The sequence below is a fragment of the Sciurus carolinensis genome, chromosome 7 (assembly GCF_902686445.1).
Source record: "Sciurus carolinensis chromosome 7, mSciCar1.2, whole genome shotgun sequence".
NCBI classification, from domain to species: domain Eukaryota; kingdom Metazoa; phylum Chordata; class Mammalia; order Rodentia; family Sciuridae; genus Sciurus; species Sciurus carolinensis.
This window is the reverse complement of record NC_062219.1, coordinates 119,673,003-119,698,118: the sequence shown is the minus strand read 5'-3', so window position 1 is coordinate 119,698,118 and position 25,116 is coordinate 119,673,003. Positions and strand designations below refer to the sequence as shown.

The window sequence follows — 25,116 nt, the reverse complement described above, 5'->3', positions numbered from 1 at the left end:
CGCTGCAACTTCCATGGAATCCTCCCAATCTCCTAGGCCCCCAGCTGCTCCTTTTAGTTCCATCCTGTCTAGGCATCCAGGGGTACAGAACATTCACCCCTCTCCTCTTCCTTTTTTAGAAGGAATGAACTGCATGAACAAGAACCATGGCTGTGCCCACATTTGCCGGGAGACCCCCAAGGGGGGTATTGCCTGTGAATGCCGCCCTGGCTTTGAGCTCACCAAGAACCAACGGGACTGTAAATGTAAGGTGGTTGGGACCGTGTTGGGGGAAATAGAGAGGAAACAGAGGAGGGTGCGGGACCTCAGCAGGGGGGAGGATAGGGAACGTGGGAGAGAGAAGTTGAAAAGGGGTCCGGTTCCCATGTTGTAGAGAACTGTGGTACCCAGGGGAAGCTGACAGGTGTCTTTCCCTCTTTGTGCACAGTGACATGCAACTATGGTAACGGTGGCTGCCAGCACACATGCGATGACACAGAGCAGGGTCCCCGGTGCGGCTGCCATGTCAAGTTTGTGCTGCACACTGACGGGAAGACGTGCATCGGTGGGTGAGGCCGGGGGAGGGTTCCATCCACTGTGGTGGGGTGTGGGAGCCCATGGGAACTGTGGAGTGGAGGCAGGTGCAGAGTGGAGAGAGTGACTGGTGAGGAATGAAGGCCCTGACACGCCAGGTCTAGTGAGGGACGACTCAGTGAAGGGCTCACTTGGTTCTCTTCCCTTCCCTGACCCACTGGTTCCACCACCCCACCTCAGGAGCCTCACCATCCTCTTCCTCCCAGATAAAGTATTGCCAAACTGGGAATCCTTAGCAGAGGTGCTTGTTGACCAAGGATGTGGTAAAGGAAGGATGGGGAAGTCAACCGATTAGGCCGAAACCCAGGGCCTGGTTGAAGCTGGTGAGATGGAACTAGCCCAGCCCGCCAGCCCTGGACTGACTCAAGGGGTCTCCTGGCACAGGTATCTTCGTCCTCTGTAGCCTCACCCTCCTCCCTCCGGCAGGTCCCCTTTCTGCTCCCCTCACCGACCGCCTGGCTGCTTTCCTTCCCGCCCAGTGTCCAGTGGCACTCCCTCTCACTGGGCCTCTAGCCCTCCCACTTCCTTACCCAGTTCAGCCTTCCGTCTCTCTCGCCCTGGTTTGACGGTTTTTTTGTTTGTTTGTTTGCTTTTTTTGTGATGCTGGAGATCAAACCCAGGGCCTGGTGCATGCTAGGCAGGCACTTTACTACTGAGCTACATCCCATTGCTTGGGGCACTTTTAATGCCTGAATCCCTTTTCCTGAATTCCCAGGCCTTACTTCATGTATCTCCAGGTGCCACAGATGAACTTAGTTCCTTAAAATCAATTCCTGATTCCCCAAGACTTCCAGTCTTGAGTGCTGACAAGATGACAGGAGAGGTGTTGTCTGGAGAAGTGGGAGATGAAAGGGAAGAGCTTTGGCTCAGAGTGGAGCCAGGCAGGGGCGAGCTTGCCCTGTGGGCATAGGTGTTTATGGAGGGCCATGCATTGGTGGGAAGGGGAGGTGTGACACAGTTCCTCTGGGTGAAGGCGTGTACCTCGGCGATGTGACATTCCGCTGAAGAAGCACACTTTCCTCCACCCCACTCCAGACCCCTGTTCTCTTCACAGGGGAGCAGATGGTGCTCTTACAGGGTTCCCTCGGGCACCTGCTGCAGAGAGTTGCACACACAGTTCTGAAGTGCTTCTGTAATTGAAAACTCTTCTGTTACGTGTTTCCCTCTCAATTAACTCTCCAAAGTCCCTAAAACATGTTTAGGTATTAATGTTGCATTTTCTGGCCTGGGTTCTTCCACTTTCTTTCATGTTCTCATAGGTCTAATTCTTCTACTTTCTAACCTTCTACCAGCCCCTGGACACATTCACAAATCCCCACATCCCTAGAGACTCCCAAAAGAAGCTGCGTGCAGTCCCTAAAGAAAATACATGTGAGCCAGGTCAGGTCCAGGGCCCGTGCGTATGAGTTCTGGATCTCTCTCCGTTCTTTCTCTTCGGACAGTCCTGGACATGGCTGCTTTTGAAAATACCCTTATTAAGCTTGAGCTCTTCTCTAATCCAAGACCCATTCCGCCCTCTAGGCCATGGCCAAGTGAGACGGAAGAGAGCAAACGAGGCCATTCCAGGGCTCCGAGCTGTGTTCTCTCCTAGTTCCTCTTCCTCTGCTCCCCTAGCTAGAACTTACTCTACCTTGCCCTGTATCTCCTGTTTCTAACCAGCCTTGGTGGTAGGAAATGTCACTGTTTAGGCCCACCAGGTATTCAGCTTTAGTGGGGAGACTGAGCGGGCAGTAGAGTTGAGCAGAAAGGCTGGGCACCCTTTGGGATTTGGGGTTCGGCTCTGAGACTTGACGTTGCATGCCAGCTTTGCCTTTGGCATGCCATGTGGTGTTGGGCCCACAGTTGCCCCTCTTTGAGACTCAGTTTCTCAGTTTTCTGGTCACTTGGTGGAAGCTTGGCTTCTTTGAGGATCCCAGGCAGGAGAAGCTGAGAAGTGAGACTGTCACAGGGGCCCCAGGGCTCACCATCTGGGCCTAGTGGTTTGGGCTTACAGGGTGGAGGAGAGGGTGGGAAGGGGCCTGGGGCCCAGTGGGCCACAGTGGCTCCACCCTGCATCTAAACAGCTTTTTTACAATGTCAAACAGGGGAAAGGCGGCTAGAGCAGCACGTCCCCGCTCAGGCCGTTTCTAATGGTAAATATGTCTGCTCTCCGCTTGCTCTCACTGGCTTGCTAGGGGAAGGGCTAACCCGCTGGGGCTCCCACTAACCGCATGCCCATTGAGCCCAGCCCAGCTGGACCCAGCTGCCAGCAGGTTCCCTGGCAGCCTGGGCACTGGGCCTATCGGGTGACAGAGAACCCAAATCCTTAAGAACTGGCCCAGGAGCCTTCATGTTGGTCTTGTCTTCCTTTGTTTCGTCACTGTCCTTCTCTCCTTCCTCTTATGTTCCTTCACCCACATCTGTCACTTCTAACAACACCACACATCCCTCCCAGCCATCTGTCCCCCTCCCTCTTATTATGAGAAGAGCCGCCCAGCTTCCTTTTACCCATCATGCCCACCGAGCCACTCGAGATAGGGGTGTGATAAGGTGAGACGCCATCCCTTCCTGGGCATCTTTCTTGGATTCCTACCCACTAGTTTACAGTCCAGCATTGCTCACTGTTACCTGCTCCATCATGGTTAAGAGTGCGACGTTGGGGTTCAAACAGAGCGAGTCTGAATGCAGGCTCTGCCCGTCTCGCTCTGGGACCGCAGGCGAGCTACCTCCCTTCCTCTCTCTCTTTTTTTTTTTTTTTTTTTTCCTTCCTTCCTCTCTGATCCTCAGTTCGCTCCTCTATAAAATAAGAGAATAAGATCCTCCCTTGGGGTGCCGCGATGATCCAGATAGTGTGCATATGGCATCTAGTGAGCACCAGGCACAGAGTAAGCACAGGTAATCTGTGGTTTTGTGACCTAGAGAGCAACAGGTGAGGCCACTCCATCCTGCTATGCCACCGTGCTCTGAGCAATGCTGTCCTGCAGAGGTAGGCACCAGCCTGGGGTGGACACCATGCAGCTCTGCTGCCCCCCATCTGGGATCCTTCAGTGTCCCCCTCTCCCTGATCCACGGATTAGTGGGCCTCTTTAGGCCAGGAGCACATGGAGAGAAGCCTGGGCTTGGAGTCCGACCTCGTGTCCTCCAGGCTCCTTGAGGGAACGACACCGAGGAGATCCCACTGTGGCTGCTCCTGAACATAGGCATTTGCGGGACCAAGACACGACCAGGGACCCTCAGGCAGAGGCTGGCTTCTTCTGGAGCCCTGGCCTTGCTGTTCTCGTGGGTGACAGGGAGGGGCCCAAGTGTTAGGAGTTAGATTCAAGAAGGTGGCATCCCTGTCCCGTGCTTTTCTCATGAGTTCCCGCTTCTGTGAACCACTCTCCTCTCTTCCCTAGAGGCCTCGGGATTCTCTAATGGGAGAACTGGAGGCACCCCAGAGGATGGGTCCACACGCCTCCCCGTCCCTGGGTCAGGCTTCTGATGATTAGAGCTGATGGTTTTTCCTTGGGCTCACCTGACTCTCCCAAACTGCTGTTTCAACCTGTTTTTCTCCTGCTCCGAATTCAAAAAAAGAGAGTGCCCCATCCACACCCGCCAGCCTCTCTGCCAAGGGGAAGCTCCCCAGCCAAGAGCGAACAACAGGGAGACTTAGCCGCATAGGCTGGGGTTTTGTCTAGCTCTGAGGTGTTCCGATTCTGCCACCGACTTTTCACACCCTTTCTCCTCTGAGTCTTTTTCTCCTTTTGTCCCTCCCCTCTCTTGCACATTATCTCCCCATTAGGAAGTTAAACCACCACAGAATAGCCAGTTTATGTGCATCTGGAGCTAAAAGGAGGGCGTGGGAAGAGGTGAAGGTGGATGGCGCTCTGTGCTGTCTCCCTGGAGGCTGGGCAGTCCTGGAACGGGGTCTTTCTCTTAAGACAGCTGGGTGGGGAGCAAGAGGAGGTGAGTTGATGGGCACCCCTCAACTGTCTTAGGAATCTCAGGCTCACTCTTCCCAACCCACCTATAGTTAGGTTGCCCATCATGACCCCCCACCACCAAGAGATGGTCAGTGGGAAGAGGAGATTCCTGTCCATCCTTCTGTTCCCTGGTGGCCAGAACCCCCACTCCTTAGCTCCCACCCTCCTGCCCCTCCTCCACCCCTCAGCACATTCCTGCCTGACAGCTCTGGCTTGTACCTGCCTCACTGCTGTCCACCTTGTTTCAATCAAGCAGGGGGCAGGGAAGTGGACCGCTTGGCTGCACTGGAGGGGCCAGGGGTTGGGAGTGATGGGAGGAAGGGGGCTGGAAGCCTCCACTCAGCGCTCCTGCTAAAGCACAGGGTGGGGGCAGCCGAGGCCTACCCTTTGGCCTCCGAGGTCTCTACTGTCCTAAGTCTGGGACTCCTCTAGGCTAGTAACCCCATTACTACCCCCACCTCCCTCCTAAACAGAGACCTGTGCTGTCAACAATGGGGGCTGCGACAGTAAGTGCCACGATGCAGCGACTGGGGTCCATTGCAGCTGCCCTGTGGGCTTCATGCTGCAGCCAGACAGGAAGACCTGCAAAGGTAAGGGCTGCGAGGCGAAAGGAGCATGGGGACCTTCGGTAAAGGGCTAAGGGTGGTGCCAGAGGTGCAGCGGCCACTATGGGCCCACGCTCCCCACTCCTCCTCGGTATCCTCCCTGCAAGGAACCCAGGCAAGGCTAAGGGTTGTTTCCTGTCCACATTTCCCAGCTCAGCTCAAAGGGCATAGAAGTGCAGCCAGTTCTTCAGTGTCCTCTGCCGGTGTCCCCTGGGGGCCTGCTCCCTTCCCTGGGCTGAGTGTGTGTGCATGAGGTCACAGGGGTGTCCATGACCTTAACCCACATCCCTCAGACCTTCTCAGGGGGCTCCAGGGAGCTGATCTGGCCCCCTAGAAAGGCTGTATTGGCCGAGGGAGAAGAGGACAGCAGCAGGAGCCTGGCCCTGCCTCTTCCTAGTGCTGTGATCCTGGGCAAGTTATTTCATGGTGCCGTGCCTCAGTTTCCCCACAGTACTTGCCTCACAGATGTGTTTTGAGGATTGAGTTATTCTATACAAATGAAGCTTGGTGCAGGGCAAGACCTTTATGTTAGCTATCATCACAGTATAATTTCCCTCAATGTCCATTCTCCTTCCCTTTTAATTAGCCAGGCCAGAGGAGAAAGAGGGAAGGAAGCCATATTGAAAATAATCATTCTTCAGGTCCGTGTCCCCTAATCACAAGGAGTGGGACTGGAAGGAGTACTGGGATCCTTCTTTGTGTCTTTTGGCCCAACAGCTGTGAGAGGAGGGGGTGGGCTGGGGCAGCAGGTCAGCCAGCCAGAGTTGAGAGGTTTCCTGCTGGGAAGGACTGTTGACAGGTATGCTAAGAGTGAAGTGGAAGGCTGCCCTCCCTGCCCCCTCCCCCGCAAGGAGGGGTGAGTAGCCTGGGTCCTGTCTGCCACCAGCTTGGGGAACTTGACCTCAGGAAGGAAGCTGCTCACCCACCCCCCTTTCCCTCTCTAGTGCTGAAAGCTGCCTCAGGCCTGAGTCTCTCCAGACCTCTCTCAGTCCAGCCCCCTGCCTGGCCCCCGCCCTCCCCCACCAACTACCAGCCTTACTGGCTCTCCTGAAGTCCTCCCTGCCTGGCCCCTTTCCCAGCTCCTCCTCCCCAAGGCTGTTGCTTTCCAGTGAGTCCTTTTTGACTCTCCACCTCTCCTTGGCCCCCCTCAGTGCTCTTGACTGTACCCACGGTGCCCTGTGACAGGGCAGGAAGACAGGAAGGGGATAACCCTTCCCAGCCTTCTTGGGAATGCTCAGGGGCATGGTTTGGTCTGTAGGTCAGATGCCCACCTGCTCCAGGCAATTCCCTCCATGGCCTGAGTCTGATTACCAGACCTAGTCCCAGAAGACACTTGGTTGCTAATGGCCTCAGATCCCCTGAATAAGGAAGACAGAGAGACAGGAGGGTGATCCCAGAGTCAATAGGGGTAGGCCCAGGGCCCTCCTTGATTTTCCTTCTCTGCGAGGAAGGGATCTTGTCTTCTTGTTCCCAGCCTTCAATATTGTCTTTCTCAAAAAAAACAAAAAACAAAAAAAAACTTTATTTTATTTATTTATTTACATGTGGTGCTGAGGATCAAGCCCGGTGCCTCACACGTGCTAGGCAAGCGCTCTGCCACTGAGCCACAACCCCAGCCCTCAGTATTGTCTCTTGTTCCCTTTTGCCTTGCTTCCCCAGACATAGACGAGTGCCGCCTGAACAACGGGGGCTGTGACCACATTTGCCGCAACACCGTGGGCAGCTTTGAATGCAGCTGCAAGAAGGGCTATAAGCTTCTCATCAATGAGAGGAACTGCCAGGGTGAGCAGACTTGGGCCAAGGTGAAAACCAGAAGAGAGGTTCTTAGGTGGGAGGGCTTCCAGGAGGCCAGAGTCTGAGAAGCTCAGTAGACACTGCGGAGTCTCTGTAGGCATTATTGTGCTGCAAATGGACCTCCTTTTGGTGGACCAGCTTCCCAACAGAACGCACAGCTTGGTGAGGAGTGAGGGATAGCTTTCACCCCCGTTCACATCCTTAGTTTAGTATGGCCTGCCTAACCACATGGGCTCTGATCCATAGGCGCCAGATCTTAAGAGTTCCAGTCTCCAAGGACTCCAAGTAGAAGGGGCATCCAGGAGTTCTATGGCCAGGCCACTAGTAGCGTCTCTTTCAAATCAAGGGGGAGAGCCAAGATCCCTCACTCAGGTCCTTCACCTGAGCAAGTGTCAAGTGCCCCAAGACAGATTCAGTAGCTTGAATCCTTGCTCTTCCAGACATAGACGAATGCTCCTTTGATCGAACCTGTGACCACATGTGTGTCAATACACCAGGAAGCTTCCAGTGTCTCTGTCACCGTGGCTACCTGCTATATGGTGTCACCCACTGTGGGGGTAAGCCAGCAAGCTTGCATACTGCTGCCACCCTTTCCTTTCTCGCCTCTTTACCCTCCAGTTAAGTGACTGAGGCCCTGCACTGGCTTGTGGTTCATGGGCAACCCTGGTTACATGTGCCATGCCTGCATCCACTGTGATGAAATGGGAGAAATTAAGACAACTTCTGAAGGTCCGCTGGGAGATGGGGCATCAGAGAATAGCATCCTCCCTCCCATTTCCATCACCATCCCTGGACCTCCATCCTCAGCTTCAAAACAACAGCCCCACTGGTAGGTAGGAGTGGAAGGCTTTAAAAAACTGGCCAGCTTGGCCCCTTCTTGATGATTCCTTTAGGGACAGAGATAGGAGAAGAGGAGTGATCTCTCCTCAGGCCAGGCAACCCTTTTAAAACATTCTCTTTTTATTTTAAGAATATTTAACATGATATCTACCCTCTTAACAAATTTTAAACATGTATACTTTACAGTGTTGTCCACAATAGGCATAATATCGTACAGTAGATCTTTAGAACTTACTCATCTTGTATAATTCAAGGAAGCCTGAGGCCCTAACCAAAGTCCCTACTCACTGCCCACTCCCTACCTCCTACCCCTTTCCCACCTTATTTTTCTGTCTTCCAACTCTTCCCCAGACGTGGATGAATGCAGCATCAACCGGGGAGGCTGCCGATTTGGCTGCATCAACACTCCTGGCAGCTACCAGTGTACCTGTCCGGCAGGCCAGGGCCGGCTGCACTGGAACGGCAAGGATTGCACAGGTGCGCAGCGCCCTCTTCTGGTTGGAGTTGGCACTGCAGTTTCAGGGGAGAGTTGAGGTCTTGAACTGAGCACCTGGCTGAGAGGTGTGAAAGGGAAAAGGGTGGAGAACATAATGGAGTTAGACATGAATTTCTGGAACATTCTGCCTTTATCAATCTTAACAGTAGTTCTTCACAGAACTGATTACCTTCTTCCACATTAACCAGTTAAGGGAGAGGGTGGGAGAGGAATGCACCTGTCTCCTCAGGCCTCTCTCCCCTTCCTAGAGCCAGTGAAGTGTCAGGGCAGTCCCGGGGCCTCTAAAGCCATGCTCAGCTGCAACCGGTCTGGCAAGAAGGACACCTGTGCCCTGACCTGCCCCTCCCGGGCCCGGTTTTTGCCAGGTACATGGGAGGAAGGTACTGGAACGCTAGGGGTGGAAGAGGGAAGGTTGGCTGCTTGGCAGCTCTTCTGTTCCCTGGGGAGTCTTCCTACCAGAGGGGTTGGAGGCGGGTCAGAGTGGTGACAGGTCCTTTCTCTCAGAGTCCGAGAATGGCTTCACGGTGAGCTGCGGCACCCCCAGTCCTAAGGCCACACCAGCCCGAGCTGGCCACCCTGGAAACAGCACAAACTCCAACCATTGTCATGGTGAGTACCAGCCCAGAGGCCCTCTTCCTCCTCTCGCCTGTATTTCTCTTCCTTCCTTTCTCCTGGATCTTCTCCTTGCTTGTAAGGCCCTCCCCAGCACCCTCATCCCTGAACTTCTCCCACCTTCTAGAGGCTGCAGTGCTGTCGGTCAAGCAGCGGGCCTCCTTCAAGATCAAAGACGCCAAATGCCGCTTGCACCTGCGGAACAAAGGCAAAATGGAGGAGGCTGGCAGAATCCTGGGGTCAGGTCTGGACTGGGGACCTCACCTCAGTGGGCTGTCTAGTCACCACTTTCTCCACCTCTCGGCTCCTCTGCTTAGTGAAATTTCTTCCAAAAAACCACCAGCACCCTGAACTCTGGACAAGGCAGGGGGAAAAGCAATGATAGGCCTAAGACCTAAGGAAGTCCCAAGCTCTTCCCCCACCAACTAACTAGTACCCTAGCCTACAAGAGGACTGGGAGAGTTGCAGTCAGAGACCTGGCATGGGCAGTCTGGGTTGGGGCAGAGGTGAGAACTGGGAAGGAGAATTTTCCCTGTCCGCAGAGGGCACACTGTAGGTTGACAAGACTTCTCCTCCAGGTGGTGCCCCCTGCTCTGACTGCCAGGTCACCTTCATTCACCTCAAGTGTGACTCCTCTCGGAAGGGCAAGGGCCGGCGGGCCCGGACCCCTCCAGGCAAGGAGGTCACCCGGCTCACCCTAGAACTGGAAGCAGAGGTCAGAGCTGAAGAAACTACAGGTGGGCCTGGGGACGCTGTTATGGGGAGGGCAGAGGTGGGGAAACCACGGGTCTCAGCAGCCAAAGGAAGGGACAGAGCCTCTCCTGGGGGCGGAACCTGCACTGACAAGCCCAAGAACTAGTCCCCCTTCCCATGCCCTCCTAGCTCCCACCCTTTCTCCCCGCCCTCCTGCTTATGCCACTCTCTTCGGCTTCCCGTCCACGCCAGCTGGCTGCGGGCTGCCTTGCCTTAGACAGCGGATGGAGCGGCGACTGAAAGGATCCCTGAAGATGCTCCGCAAGTCCATCAACCAGGACCGCTTCCTGCTGCGCCTAGCAGGCCTTGACTATGAACTCGCCCACAAGCCAGGCCTGGCAGTGGGGGAGCGTGCAGAGCTGGCGGAGGTCTGCAGGCCTGGGCAGCATCGTGCTGGGGCCAAGTGTGGTAAGGGAACTTGTTGGGGAGCAGGGGAGTGGGGACGGCCCAGCATTGCAGCCTCAGGTGCATTTTTCAAATTATGAGGCAGCTAAGACCCTCCTTCCCACAATCCTCCCTTCCCTGGTTCCAGGCTGAAATCTAGGATACCAAGCAGGGCCAGCAACTCTCCTGCACACGGATTTGACCTCTCCAGCCCTCTAAGAATTCTGTTTATTACCTAACAGAGTCTCCTCAAATCTGGGGGACTGGGAAGGGGAATCTAGGCCTGGGTGGTGGGAAATGGGGGGTGGGTGGCTAGCGCGGCCGACTCTCCCTCAGTCAGCTGCCCGCAGGGAACCTATTACCACGGCCAGACGGAGCAGTGTGTGCCATGCCCAGCGGGCACCTTCCAGGAGAGAGAAGGGCAGCTCTCCTGCGACCTTTGCCCTGGCAGTGATGCCCACGGGCCTCTTGGAGCCACCAACGTCACCACGTGTGCAGGTGCCAAGGGAACAAACAATACAGACTGGGCTAGGGTGGGCACTGGGACGCCCATGGGCATGGGATTTCCCAAAGGGCAGGCCCAGGCTCCAGGCCACTCTCCTAGTTGACATTCTGTTTGTGTGCCTCTGTTCTCTGAGACTGGGGCATCCCGCGGGTGACTAAGGACCATCCCCATGAGAGTTGGGTCCCTGGTTCATTGCAGGTCAGTGCCCACCTGGCCAGCACTCTGTGGATGGGTTCAAACCCTGCCAGCCATGCCCACGTGGCACCTACCAACCTGAAGCAGGACGGACCCTGTGCTTCCCATGTGGTGGGGGCCTCACCACCAAGCATGAGGGGGCCCTCTCCTTCCAAGATTGTGACACCAAGGGTGAGTAGGCCACTCACCCACTAGGGGACTCCCTAACTCCAAATGCTCAAAAACTTCCTCCAGGTCCCCAGAGCAGACCTGATGATACTGCCCTACGTCTTCCCCAAACAGAAAAGGCCCAACTGACCAACCACACCATCCCTCTAGGACTCGACCTGGCGGCCACCAGGCCCAAATCTAGGAACCATAAAAAAATTAACGCTTTGTCTGGTTCCCCCCAGCAGTTATTTGGATGCGTTTCCATATCAGTTCAGCACTGTGCTCAGTGCATGGAAAAAAGAAAGATTGGTACCATAGCTAACCACTCCGTAAAATTATTTTTCCCTCTGGACTTAAATTCTGGTATGACTTGGAAAGGTTAAGATCCCGGAAGAACTTTGGAGTCTTCAGTCTCCTGATTCACCACGATGAGTAGGACCTGCCCTTCCTAGGCCCCAGAATACCCTCCTGCCTGTCATCCTGACTCCTGCCTCTCCCCTCTGCCTGCAGTCCAGTGCTCCCCAGGACACTACTACAACACCAGCATCCATCGTTGTATCCGCTGTGCCATGGGCTCCTACCAGCCTGACTTCCGTCAGAACTTCTGCACCCGCTGTCCAGGAAACACAAGCACTGACTTTGATGGCTCCACCAGTGTGGCCCAGTGCAAGAGTATGTGGCAGGCCCCGCTGTGGAAAAGAGGGTGGAGGCCTGGGAGCATGGGCATGGAAAGAAAGGAGGAGTGGTAACAACAGGAAGCAGAATTGGAGGGCGGATGGGCAGGAAGGTTCCACTCTCCACGCCTCTCCAATCCCCCCACTCTCTAGGCCATTTGCCAGGCTGAGCCCTGTAGCATCCTTTCCCTAGAAACAGGTAATGGGGAGGCAGAGATGGGTGAAGTGAGGTAGTAAAGGGCAGGAAGGATGGTGGACCTAGGACATGGAAAGTAGGTGACGAATTAGGATGATGGCTGTCCACTCAGGACTCTTCAGTATGCCCAACCCAGCTCCCCACTGACGTCCCTTCTCTTTCTCACTCTGTTCACTGGGGCTGGCTGCAGATCGTCAGTGTGGTGGGGAGCTAGGTGAGTTCACTGGCTACATCGAGTCCCCCAACTACCCGGGCAACTACCCTGCCGGCGTGGAGTGCATCTGGAACATCAACCCCCCACCCAAGCGCAAGATTCTTATCGTGGTACCTGAGATCTTCCTGCCGTCTGAGGACGAGTGTGGGGACGTCCTCGTCATGAGAAAGAACTGTGGGTGACTGCAGAGCTGGGCCAGGGAAGGGACGTCTGAATCTGGTTGGGAGGGAAAGAGAGTTTGGTACAGGAAGTGGGGCAGTAAAGTTAGGGACTCATGAAAGCAAAAAATAATGAGGGAAGCTTTAAGGAGAGAACTAACAAAGGCAAATAGCAGTGAATGGTACAGCTTTAGTGGAGAGCAGTTAAGGAAGCCAGCCAGGCATGCTGGCACACACCTGGAATCCCAGAGGCTAGGAGGCTGAGGCAGGAGGATTGAAAGTTCTGAGGCCAGCCTCAGTAAATTAGAGAGGCCCTAAGCAAATTAGCAAAACCCTATCTCAAAATAAAAATAAAAAGAAGTGGGGATATAGCTCCGTGGTGAAGTGTCTATGGGTTCAATCCAATACCAAAAAAAAGAAAAAAGGCCAGCATTGGGGCTAGAACACCAATGCCGTTACACATGTCATTTTCTAATCCTAGCATTTTGCCAGTCCACTCACTTAAATGTCAAATTTCATACACTTGGGCTGGGGATGTAGCAAAGTAGTAGAGTTCTTGCCTTGCATGGGTCTGATCCTTAATACTACTAAGACAAAGCAAAGCACAAAAACATATTCTATGCCTGGATATCAAAGAGCAGTTGTGGGATGACTCAGGGCACGGCGGGAGAAGGGTTTGTGGCTGTGTGCACAGGTATGCGTGTTTTCAGGGGTGGGAGCCTCTGATTCTGCCCACTATCCACGGCCCTTGTTCCAGCAGGGCTTGGGCAGCCTGCCCTGCTGCTCCACTGACCTGCTGCTTGCCTTGCCAGCCTCCCCATCTTCCATTACCACTTATGAGACCTGCCAGACTTATGAGCGCCCCATTGCCTTCACGGCCCGTTCCAGGAAGCTTTGGATCAACTTTAAGACAAGTGAGGCCAATAGCGCCCGTGGCTTCCAGATTCCCTATGTTACCTATGATGGTGAGTGATGGCAGGAGAACTAGGGAGGTGGGTGAGAATGGCGAGGCTCATGGGTCTTGGGAGGGAGCTATGGAAGCAGACAAGCGCCCACCCTTCAGCCCCCACTCCTTTGACCAACTTTGCAGAAGACTATGAGCAGCTGGTAGAAGACATCGTCCGAGATGGCCGACTCTATGCCTCTGAAAACCACCAGGAGATCTTAAAGGCAAGTGAATATTAATGAGCATGTGAATATAATGAGCATGTGACCACGGCAGGCAACATGAATACTTGCACTTGATACACACGATAGCTCTATAAGGTAGGTGGTATCATCATTGTGAATGAGGAAACTGAGGCACAGAGTTAAGGAGCCTGCCCTGTGGGAAAGCTGGGATGTGAGCCCAGTCCATCTGCCTACACAGTCACTCAGACCGGATCACACCTTGGGGAAAAGGTGGGAGATGAAGAGAAGACAGTCTCCTATCTCTGCCACCAAGAGATACAAGAGAAATTATTTCTATACTTAATTACGGGGCTGGGGACATAGCTCAGTGGGTAGAGTGCTTGTCTCCCAAGCACAAGGCCCTCGGTTCAATCCCCAGCACTGCAAAAAGAAAAAAAAAAAAAAAAAAACATTACACTTAATTACTTGTACATAAGCCCCTTCATCCCTTTACTGTCCCCAGTCCCACAGAGAAACAGCAGATTAGCACACTTTTCTCAGGATCAATTCATGGATAGACAGATGTCTTTTTCTGTGCACATGCTGGGGACTGAACCCAGGGTCTTTGCTTTACCACTGAGCCACATCCCCAGCCCCTACATGTCTTTACAGGAAAGAAATATTTCCAATACTGCAGATCCACTGTGTATATGGATCCAATTTTGAAAAAATCTTACTATAGTCTTAGTTGTAGAATCATCCTTCAGGAATTATCACTGCAAAGAATTTCTCTCTTCATTAGTAGTAACAAATTTTATTACTAGTAACATTTATATTTTCATCAAAATAAAATGTGATGAAAAATCTAGAACCTCAAGGAATATAATTTTAGCAATACTTTTCAAACATTCTCATAGCATCTGAACCATTATTTCACATCAGAAGTACCTGGAACACCAATGCATAAAGCACACAGTTTCTGATCGAAGTGGAGGTGAGAAACTATGAACGTAGTAGAAAGAGCACTGGCCTAGGGGCCAGATCACCTGGGTTCTAATACCCAATGCCTGGCATTTACCAGGCTCTCCACACATCATGCTGATGTCACATGGTGGGGGTGGTCAGAAAGGCCTCTGGGGAGAAGAGACTCCTGGACAAGGTGAAGGGAAAACCCATTAGACTACCAGGGAGGAATATTCCAAGCTAAGGAGCAATTTAGTGTGTTTCAGAACCTAAGGCAGCCAGCGTGGCTGCACAGGGTGGGGAAGAGTGGGGATGGAGAACGGGCCACAGACCACGTGTAGCCAGGGTGCTGTGCAAGGAGCTTGGTCTTTACAGTGATAAGAGAAGGCACAGGGGCTGAGGGTGTCGCCCAGTGGTAGAGTATATGCCTAGCATTCGTGAGGACTTTGGTTTGATCCTCAGCACTGGGGGATAAAAAAAATTAGCCAGGTGTAATGGTGTGATCCTGCAGTCCCACTTCTCAGGAGCTTGAGCCCAGAAGTTTAGTCTGGACAATATAGTGGGACCTTATTTCAAAAACAAACAACCCAGAAAAGTGTTTCAACCAGGAAAAGGATAAGCTAAACACCTCCCAAGTCACTGTGGCTGCTGTGGGGGAATCCGTCTATGGAGGGTCAAAGGTAGAAGCATGGAGACCAGTTAGGAGGCTGCTGCGTAGTTCAGGTGAGAGGTGATGGTGGCTAGGAGTGGTGAGAAGTGGTCAGACCCTGGATACTTTGAAGGTAGAGTCAAGAGGATGTGCCTTAGTTGTGAGCAAGAGAAAGGGGTCAAGGGGAATTCTAAAGCTGCAGATGTGGGGAGGGAGTCCACAGTTGCCCTCTGGATGTGTTCACTGTGAGATACCTTAGACGTGGAGAGGGGCTGCTGATTGAGGCTGGCTGTTCGTCTTTCCTGCCCATGACATTGAAGCTTTTATTGCCACCTGCCATCCCTCTGCAGGACAAGAAGCTCATCAAGGCCTTCTTTGAGGTGCTGGCCCACCCCCAGAACTACTTCAAGTACACAGAGAAACACAAGGAGATGCTACCAAAATCCTTCATCAAGCTGCTTCGCTCCAAAGTTTCCAGCTTCCTGAGGCCCTACAAATAGTGCCTGTAGTCCAGAGATCCAGGTTTTTTAGCTCCCAGACTCCTTAGCCCTCAGAGCCGGCAGCCCCTACCCTCAGACAAGGAACTCTCTCCTCTCTTTTTGGAGGAAAATCTCACTATACAGATCAGGCACTCTCCCTTTCCTTCTAGTTTCTCTCTCTCTCTCTCTCTCTCTCTCTCTCTCTCTCTCTCTCTTTCACTCACTCACTCACTCACTACTGGTTTCTCTTTTCGTACGTGCTCACTGGAAAAGCCATCCAATGCTGGCTGTATTCCCCTGAGGGGTGAAGGCAGCACTGCCCCCACCTGTGGTCAGCTTGGAAGGGTGCTAGAAGCCCACTAAGGAAGTAGGTCTGCTGAAGAATGGGGAGGGGAAAGAGGGACTTCTGCCATTATAGGGTTGTGCCTTCCTAGTCAGGAGCCAAAATGTCCCCTGGTTGTGCTCCCCAGGGTGACTTTTAACAACCCAGAGTCCTGCCAAAGAAGCCTTTGACCTACCAACTAATGCCAGCCCCAGTCCACTGAGGCACACAGTTTGAGCCCTGGCCACCACACAGCTGGCTTTCTTGTCTATACAGTTCCTCTCTTTCTTCCCCTACGTGTCTGACTGGGGTTGACTCCGTAGCATTTACAAATGGCCCCGCCACTGGGCCAGTGGACACCGGCTGAGTGAGGAAAGCGGCAGGCATTACCAAGTAGTCTTGCTGTGCTGCTGTGGCCTTGAGAGAAAGACTGTAGCTCTGCAGGACAGAACACAGGTTTTAAAGCATTGCCAGGAAAGGAAAATAAAAAGAATCTGAATCACCTACAGGACTAGACTGCAGCACAATTGGAAGCCAGCCTCCAACACTAATCCCTTTTCTCCCTTGTCCTCCATGGCCCAGCCATACCCTCACCCACCCCGTGCTCCCTGGGGGAGCCCTACTCCCCTTGCTAAGTGTTGTACTTAAAGAAATCTAGCTGTTGACCCGAGCCAGCCCGGGTCTCGCCCATCACTGTCTTTCCCTTGTAGCCCAGGTGGCTTATGGGTTCCACCAAAGAGGACCCCACTCTGCGGCCTGCCTGGAGCCACCTACCTCTGGCCTCAGGCTGTGGGCAGCAAGAGGAATGTGTGTGCACTTGGCGAGCCTCCTGCCCACCCTGTCCACACCTAAGAAGTGCAATCATTTGAGTCTCTCTGTGTTGTCTAGAGGGAGGGATTTTGTTTTCTGGTTTTGTTTTTTGTTTTTGTTTCTCTTTCCTCTATTAGAGCAACCCTATTATAGCTGCCCAAGAGAGAAGAGTGTATGTTTGGAGTGGAAGAAAATCAGTTTTGAATCTCATGAACCTTGAGTCCTGGAGCATCTGATCTGTCTGTTCTACCAGTGGCCACCCAGCCCTCTAGAGCCCTCGGCTGGGCTAGCCAGGGCTGTAGCTCAGAGGCATCTGATGTGTAGGATAGTAATTCTGGGGACTTGATGAAGCAGGAAGGAGAGGGACCTCTTTTTTAAACCAGTCCTGCTGTCCTTTTACTTCTCCAAGGATACAGCATGGACCTCATGATTGTGGAGGCCGATGGAATTGGTCAGAGATTCCCTACTCCAGTAGGGAAAACCTCCATCTTTTCCCTGTCTTCAGGTTTTCCCCTGGTGTGTACATGGAAGAGGACCAGGACAAACCCTGGGGGATGGGCTGAGTCAGGCTCCTGAGTGACCCTGGTCATTTCCCTTAGAGTTGACTTCAAGCCTGTTTCAAACTACTGTTTTTCAAAAGGATGAAGAATAAACTCCATGCCCAAGCCCAGATCCTGCACACACTCCACCCTTAATCCAATTGTTGCCTGTAAAATTCTTTTCCAGTTGTTTCTTCTGGTTCCCTCAAAGCTGTAGTCCTAGTCAGTTAAAGGCTACCAGTTGACTCCTCTGGTCCAGTTCCAGGTGACTGTCCCAGGCTACTGTTCCCCCAGGAGACTCAACACTAAATAAAAGAGCATGACAATTCCCATCAGTAGCATTCACCAACCAAAACAAGCTGAGCAGTAGACAGCCAGTGGCACAACCACGTCCCCTGACTTAGTCAATACCATGGCCCCTGGGGATGGGGCAAAGTGGACTATTCTGAAGATGTTAAATGGCTACTCAGAGGAAATGGTCGTTGAGTAGGAATGTCTGCTTCTCAGGAAGTGCTATGAAACTACTTGAATCAACTCTGACCATGCTAATTCTCTACCAGAGCTAGGATAACTTTCTGATTTTCTCCCTGCCATTTTGCTTCTGTTGGAAAGTGAAGGTGCTTTCCAGTTTGTCTTCGGGATCTGGCTTCTCCTTGATCCCTTCCTTTCCTGACACAGCATACACACACATCATCATCCTTCCTCCAATCATTTATTTCATGGTTTAATGAGACCTGCAAATGAATTTCACAGTATGGAAAGTATAGACCACTAGGCCTCTTTAACTGATGTCAAGACAGAGCTTGGTTATCAGGTGAAGATCTGGTATTGTCCACTAAATTTAATTTAGATAATCCAAGTTATCTTATTATTCCAGGCAAAGCTGCTGCTGAAACTATAGAGGAACTAGCCCTGGGCATCAAACTAGGCTAAGTGAACCTAAAGAGGAGCCAACACTCAGGGACCCTCTAGGGCTTTACAGGTCAGACATTTAAAGAGGTTTTTACCAGTGGAGGGAAATGAGAAGATGGTGTACATAGGAATTCTTGATGAATTGACCCAAAGGCCTCCCTGCAGGGTGTGGTGCTTGTAGGGCCACAGAACTGTGGAGCTTCATTCGTCTTAGTACCAAACCTGCCCTGCTGCATCTGGCAACAGGAAGCCATTTCAATGAGGGCTCTGAGCCCCAAGTGATGTATGTCAGAAAGGCACTTAGATCCTCAGTAGCACTCCTCTTTACTTCTCTGCCTCTCTGTATCATCAGGCCAGACCCATCCCAAAGCCTGAGGGAACTCTCAGAGTCTGGAGAAAACCTCACAGAGCCCAGACTTGAGCTGCCCATACCAGGCCTAAAAATCCCAAATTCTTGACATTGAGCTGTGATTGTTTTGGTTTGGTCAGTTGGAGGTGGTGGAGACTCAGATTTGTTGCTGCAAGTTTCACAATACGTTCCTGGTCTTTGGCTCAAATGAAAGTCTGTATCTGAGAAGTCTTGTCCATATGCATGTTTGAGGTGACTCTGGACTGGATTAGGAGGTCATATCTCAACATGTCAAAAAACATTATAGAGCATTCAAATGTTATATGTGCTGCTTAACTTCAATATGACAGCCTTAAACGAGGGGAACAATACAATTCACCATACCCAGAAAATGTTCTTAAACATAGTAAGCGGAAAGTGGAAGCAAGCAACACCAAGGACATTGTAAATCTGACCCATCTCAAAGGTAGAATACCCTGTCTTTGGGCCATTATTTTGACTAGGAATCCTTTAAGAAACTATATGATTAGAGGGAATAAAACCCAGTTCTGTTATTGGCTTATCTAGACAACACAGATTGTAGCAGTTTGGACAACTAAGAACTTTGTTCTTCTGTGTGAGCTGAAGTTTCAAAGAATAATCATTACCATGTGGGAGGCTCTTTTTTTAATGCAGAAGAAATCTCAAAATATTGTATTTATATCTGCCTTCCACTGCTGCCGATAAAGCATCTCCTACACAATCAGCAATAAACAGCAAATGATGCAGTTCAGAGTATTTTGCACTTGGGGAAAAATATGTATCTGAAGTTGTAAAAAGAAATGTTTGGATTTTGTACTGTCTTTTTTATTATTATTAAAATACTAAATGAAACTCCTCAGCCTGGCATCTTTTCCTGTATCTCAATAGCTTATTCTACAGCCAGAAAAAGGCTTGAGGAGACAAAGTAACTTCTGACAGAAAACTTGCCCAAATTTGGGGAGAATTTATCTTATTCCTATTGATTTTAGAATTTAATAGACTTGTCTCTTGTCTATCTTTAATATCAAGAATTACGTCCTGCCAGCCATGGTGCACATCTGTAATCCCAGCAATTTGAGAGGCTGAGGCAGGAGGATTGTCAGCTCAAGGCCATTCCCAGCAACTTAGTAAGGCTCTGTCTCAATTTTGAGGCCCTGTCTCAAAATTTAAAAGAAAATTATTAAAGGGCCTGGGATAGCTCAGTGGTACAGCACCCCGGGGTTCAATCCCCCATATTACAAAAACAAAAACAAAACCAGTTATCTCCCGAGGGGATCTAGGGAGAGAGGAATTTTAGACTATGGTTCCTTCTCACCACAATATAGTCCACAAAAGCTGTCCAGGCCACAAGTGGCTCAAATACTCTCAGTAGTTTTTGTTTTGTTGTCTGTTTGTTTGTTTGGTACTGGGGATTGAACCCAGGGCGCTTTACCACTGTGCTATACCCCTAGTCGTCGTCTTTTTTTTTTTTTTTTTTTCCTTTTGAGACAGGGTCTCGCTAAGTTGCTGAGACTGGCCTCAAATTTGCAATCCTCCTGCCTCAGTCTCCTCAGTCTCTGGGATTACAGGCATGGGTCACTGTGCCTGGCTCAACAATATACTCTTGGCCACCAAAGGAAATTTTGAAATGCAGATTATTTAGCCATTCCAGCATCATTACTCCTATAGGGAATGGGAAAGCAAACTCCAATCTTTTATAAATGAATAGTCCCAATTTCTAGCTCAAAGGTGATAGGTAAAACAATGCAAATATATGATTCCATGACATGAAATTTTATTAGATTTAATATCTACATTATATAGACATTGCTGGAGCTGGGTATGGTGGCACACACCTGTAATCCCAATTGTTCAGGAGGCTGAGGCAGGAAGGTTGCAAGTTTGAGGCCAACCTGAACATTCATTGCACAATTACTGAGCTCCTATTATACACCAAGCAGTGAGTGTGTGGCTACCATAGCTGGATAATAGCCACACTCATGTAACTTTCTGATTTTCCCACATAGATTTCCAAAATAGGAGAGAATCTAGTCCACATGGTGGCTATGAGTATAAATGCACTGGCATTCTGTTTTATAATATTAACTTCCTATGAGTTTGAGTGTGACAAATCATATTTCTATAACTGTAAAGCCGAGGACCATTCCAGGATCATTGCACAGTACCCTCTTAGAGCCATCCTCTCTGATGTCTCCATAAGCCTTCTATTTCAATAACACCTAGTCTTCCTCCTTCCTTGCTAGGACAACTTGCACTGGTGCCCCAGAATAAGGTATAGTCAGTTGGATATGGGTCTGCCTCTATTGATAAGATCTTAAAGTGGGGTGCATGAAGACTTTCCAAGGAATTCTTTCCACGGGTATGGAAGACTTTAGAAGTGAAATCTGGGCAAGGCAATTGGTCTGAGAAGAGGTTTTAGGGAATACATTTTCAGATCCTCAACTTCCATGTGAAATCTTTCCTAAAACCAGTCTGACAGCCAGTCGGCATATTCACACACACTCTCCATTCCACCTCCTCTTTCACCACAGTCCTTATTTCGCTCTGCAAAAGCCTACCCTGCGCCTCCACTGAACACATGGCCAGGGGTGAAAAACTGGAGAGTTGGGAGGGAGGGGTTATTTTCCCCTTCCTACCAAAATATTCCCATTAAATCAGGCCACCTCTTTTTTCATCTTCTTCTTCTTTTTTTTTTTTTTTTTTTTTTGGTACTAGGGATGCAACCCAGGGTCACTCAACCACTGAGACACATCCCCAGCCATTTTTTGTATTTTATTTAGAGACAGGGTCTCTCACTGAGATTGCTTAGGGCCTCATTAAGTTGCTGAGGCTGGCTTTGAACTTGCAATCGTCCTGTCTCAGCCTCCCAAACCGCTGGGATTACAGGCGCTACCACACCCAGCTTCATCTTATAAAATGTTTACTATATTCTATCTCCTACTAGCAAAGAATGAAATTGCTAGCTTCTCAGTCCATTAATTCTTAGCAAATCTTCTTTTAAACACATAATAATTGCATCATGAAATCTAATAAAATTATTGGAGTTATTTCTGATTTTTAGACATGATTAATTCATTGTTCCCAAAAGTTGAGCAGCAGTTTGACACAAGCAGGCCCACCCAGGTTACCCAGGGGATAACCTGCCTTCTATCTCATTTTTCAAAACTGATGGATATAGCTATACATTATATGACATTATTCCAAATGACAGAAACACTGCTGTCTTGTTTTTACCATTTTTATGTTAATATTAGCTCTCTATAACTTAATCTTGACTAATTTGAGCAACCTATTTCATAAGCAACAGTTACTAATTTATTTCCCAGTAATTTTATAATATGTTTCAAAATAATTATAAATACATTTATTCAAATTGAAGAATAAAGTCAGACCTTTTCTTGACCGTAAGTCTAATTTGATTGACCTATTTGAAATGAAGACTGCTTTGCCAGTTATATAAATGGCAGGTGTTTGTTGTTGTTTTTTGTTTGTTTTGGTATCAGGGATTGAGCCCAGGGGTGCTTAACCACTGAGTCACATCCCCAGACCATTTTCTTTCTTTCTTTTTTTTTTTTTTTGTGGTGCTAGGGATTGAACCCAGGGCCTTGTGCATGCGAGGTAAGCACTCTACCAACTGAGCTATGTCCCCAGCACCTTATTTTTCATTTGGAGACAGGGTCTTGCTAAATTGCTTAGTGCCTCACTAAGCTTCTGAGGCTGGCTTTTAACTTGCAATCCTCCAGCCTCAGTAGGCTCTCCTGAGTCACTGTGCCCAGCTGAGGTGTTTTTTTAATATAGTGACTGAGCTGAAGCTGCACTTCATAAATTTTGTTTTATTTTTGAGGGGCACTTGGGATTGAACTCAAGGGCACTTGGTCAATGAGCCACATTCCCAGTCCTATTTTGTACTATTATTTAGAGACAGGGTCTCACTGAGTTGCTTAGCACCTCACTTTCACTGAGGCTGGCTTTGAACTCCCCATCCTTCTGCCTCAGCCTCCTGAGCAGCTAGGAGGGTGTATGCCACTATGCCCAGCTTGCACTTCATGAATTTTAACAGAAAGATTTTGAAAACATTTAATGATAAAAGAATTTTATCAAAAAAATGTATTGAAAAAGAATATCAATAATGTTTAACAACATTCATCTGAGTGAAAATGTTAACAGATAATTTTTAATAAGACTAAAACTGAGATTCTAATAACTAGATAATAAATCCTTTTGCAAGATCATGGTGTACAATTCTTTGCTTTTACTAAAATTAAAGGAATCTTTTTGACAACATTTGATAATAGACCTCACTCTGATTGTTGGCATATCATTTAGAAGTTCAAAGACTTGAGGAATATCATTATAACAAATCTCTTTCTTTTCCAATTATGTGAACAAGGTTTCTCAACACTTAAAATAAAAAACAGATAATTGCCTGTGCAGTGGCGCACACCTGTAATCCCAGTGGCTCAGGAGGCTGAGACAGGAGGATCGTGTTCAAAGCCAGCTCAGCAATGGCGAGGCACTAAGCAACTCAGTGAGACCCTATCTCTGTTACAAAATAGGGCTGGGATGTGGCTCAGTGGTTAAGTGTCCCTGAATTCAATCCCTGGTAGCCCCAACCCAAGAGAAAGAACTGATATAAATAAAAACATAAAAATGAAAAATAGAGAATTGATGTCTTACCTTGCATCCTTTTAAACCATTGGGTAATATTCATCCATGGTGCCTGAGCTTGGGTAGAAACACCATATTTCTCATTATGAGGTATATCCTCAATAAAAGTTATACTTTTTAGGATTCACAATTTATAAATATTAACATATTATGTTGTTTGGTAATACAGTAATTAGGGGAAATGAAAGAGGAATTTGAGAAGGAAACCATACAAAATTTCTGCTAGGGAAGAATTTGTTCTTTTTTGTTTTTGTTCTTTTGTGTGTGTGTGTGTGTGTGTGTGTGTGTGGTACCCAGGACCTCTCTACAGATGTGTACCATCATGCCCAACTGTTTTTTTTAAAAAATGTCTGAGGATCCCTAGCCTCTATGTTGGTGGGTGGGGGAACTGGACAGAACTGCTAGAAATGATATTCAGTATTCTACTTCAAAATATCTTCCTCACCAGCTCTCCTTAGGATGTGAAATTTCTCATCATTATTTCAGGCAATGGTTTCTGGGTTTTGTTAAATATAAAATGGGAGAGGTAATCGGACAAGGGATTAGGCTCTGCAGGGTCTGTAACAAAGGACAGATGTATTTTTAATATGCAGAAAGGTGGTGGGGGACAAACTTGGATTCATTCTAGTTCTATTCCCTGAGGTATTTCTACCCAACAATTCTTGCTGTAAATAAAACAATGTATCTATGAAAAAATCACTTGTCAAACTTCCAACAAAAAGGAACAGAAAGAGGCCATCATAGTGGTTAGGCTGTTTATTTCTTATATACTAGGAGATCTATAAAGGATTAATTATTAACCATAGGAATGGCCCACCAATTGTCACTCATTGCCTACAAAACTGAGAAAATGGTGAAAATTCTAGTCCCAGTTCCACCTCTGGAAATGCTGTGCCAAAACAAACAAGATAGGAACAGGGGAGGGCTAAGCTTTTCAGACAGAAGAGGTAGTTCTGAACAGGATCTCTGTGCCCCCACCCAGGCATCTTTAACTGTTAAGTGACCCCAAGCCCAGTATCTTGTAAATGTTTCAAATTTACTTACTGAGAAATGATTTTTACCATGCTCTCCTGTAATTCCAGTGACTAGGGAGTCTGAGGTAGGGGGATCACAAGTTCAAGGCCAGCCTCAGCAACATAGCAAGACCCACTCTCAAAAATAAAAATAAAAAGATCTGGGAATGTAGGTTACTGGTAGAGCGGCTCTGTGTTCAATCCCAGTACCTGTTTTGTTTTAAACATATACACAGCCTGAGGATGGGGAGATGTGTGTGTGTGTATATATATATACATCTCATTCCTCCAAGTACTCTTAGAAGAGGTAACCTACCGGATCTTTAACTCCCTCCGTGTTGTTTGGTCTGTTTTGGTTTGGTATGAGGGACTGAACCCAGGGTTGCACCACCACTGAACTACATCCCCAGTCCTGCTCTCTATTTTGAGACAGTCTCGCTAAATTGCTGAGGCTGGCCTCAAACTTGCGATCCTCCAGCCTCAGCCTCGGAGTAGTTATAATTACAGGCGTGGCCACCGCGCCCAGCTCTACTTACTTACACGTAATGACTTGCTTACTCATTTATTTATTATTTAACGGAAAGCTCGCTTCCTTTACATTTTCCCTCGTTTTCCGAAAATGCCCCATTCACAGCCCCTCCTTGCTAGGAGGGCCAAAGAGCAAAAAGGGTTGGTTTTGTTCACCCCACTGCAAGCCTACCAGGGGTGCATCTGGTTTGAGGCTGGGAGCGGAGTTGACCGCGGAATGGGAGTGTGACAACCGGAGGGCCATCGAGGCACGGTCCCTATGGAAGCTAGTCCCTCACCACTCAATGTTGTCCATTCCGATAACGACCTATTAATACCTGCAGTTGGATTCTTTTAGGGGGTTGGCTCCAAGGTCAGTGAGTAATGCCTGCCGACTGAGCACGTCAAGCGCCCCCGGGGCAGTGGGGCGCGGTTCCTGCTGAGGGCACGCCGCGGCGGCCAGGAGGAAGCCCCGGTGCTGGCAGTGGACCGGCCGGAACTTCCCTTACAAACCTGCCCGCCGTCAGCCACCACCGACTCTTGACGCGCACCGTCTGCCCGCATGCCTCCGGGCTTCCGGGCTCCCCGCCTCCGGCCTCAGGTAGATCGAGCTCTGGAGCGGTCCAGGTAGCGGTCCCGATTGCTATAGCGACCGCGGACTCGGAGCCGCGCCCAGGCCCTGAC

General features: G+C 49.7%; 1 protein-coding gene and 1 long non-coding RNA gene across 4 annotated transcripts in view; one reads left to right on the top strand and one right to left on the bottom strand.

The window, feature by feature from the left end:
• Positions 1 to 19,090, top strand: part of Scube3 (signal peptide, CUB domain and EGF like domain containing 3) — a 35,818-nt gene extending 16,728 nt beyond the window's left edge. Inside the window, exons 5-23 of one of the 2 annotated variants that reach the window (XM_047559004.1) lie at positions 120 to 245; positions 428 to 544; positions 2,658 to 2,705; positions 4,988 to 5,104; positions 6,779 to 6,901; positions 7,354 to 7,470; positions 8,105 to 8,230; positions 8,504 to 8,614; positions 8,754 to 8,858; positions 8,989 to 9,105; positions 9,440 to 9,598; positions 9,807 to 10,022; positions 10,335 to 10,496; positions 10,702 to 10,869; positions 11,359 to 11,520; positions 11,909 to 12,106; positions 12,903 to 13,055; positions 13,181 to 13,260; positions 15,163 to 19,090. In XM_047559004.1, the coding sequence (XP_047414960.1) occupies positions 120 to 245; positions 428 to 544; positions 2,658 to 2,705; positions 4,988 to 5,104; positions 6,779 to 6,901; positions 7,354 to 7,470; positions 8,105 to 8,230; positions 8,504 to 8,614; positions 8,754 to 8,858; positions 8,989 to 9,105; positions 9,440 to 9,598; positions 9,807 to 10,022; positions 10,335 to 10,496; positions 10,702 to 10,869; positions 11,359 to 11,520; positions 11,909 to 12,106; positions 12,903 to 13,055; positions 13,181 to 13,260; positions 15,163 to 15,312 (2,555 nt within the window). In that variant the 3' untranslated portion in view covers positions 15,313 to 19,090. Of the gene's footprint in view, positions 1 to 119; positions 246 to 427; positions 545 to 2,657; positions 2,706 to 4,987; positions 5,105 to 6,778; positions 6,902 to 7,353; positions 7,471 to 8,104; positions 8,231 to 8,497; positions 8,615 to 8,753; positions 8,859 to 8,988; positions 9,106 to 9,439; positions 9,599 to 9,806; positions 10,023 to 10,334; positions 10,497 to 10,701; positions 10,870 to 11,358; positions 11,521 to 11,908; positions 12,107 to 12,902; positions 13,056 to 13,180; positions 13,261 to 15,162 lie in introns of both variants that reach the window. The other variant, XM_047559003.1, reaches the window with a different exon arrangement.
• LOC124989074 (uncharacterized) lies at positions 6,704 to 25,076 on the bottom strand. 2 transcript variants are annotated; one of them, XR_007109553.1, is made up of 6 exons: positions 24,771 to 25,076; positions 12,047 to 12,148; positions 8,982 to 9,056; positions 8,706 to 8,825; positions 8,074 to 8,307; positions 6,704 to 7,381 (listed from the first exon to the last, which is right to left on the bottom strand). It is a non-coding gene; the product is annotated as an uncharacterized LOC124989074 (long non-coding RNA). The 2 variants fall into 2 exon arrangements; XR_007109554.1 differs by lacking the exon at positions 8,706 to 8,825.
• Between the last annotated feature and the right edge of the window lie 40 nt (positions 25,077 to 25,116).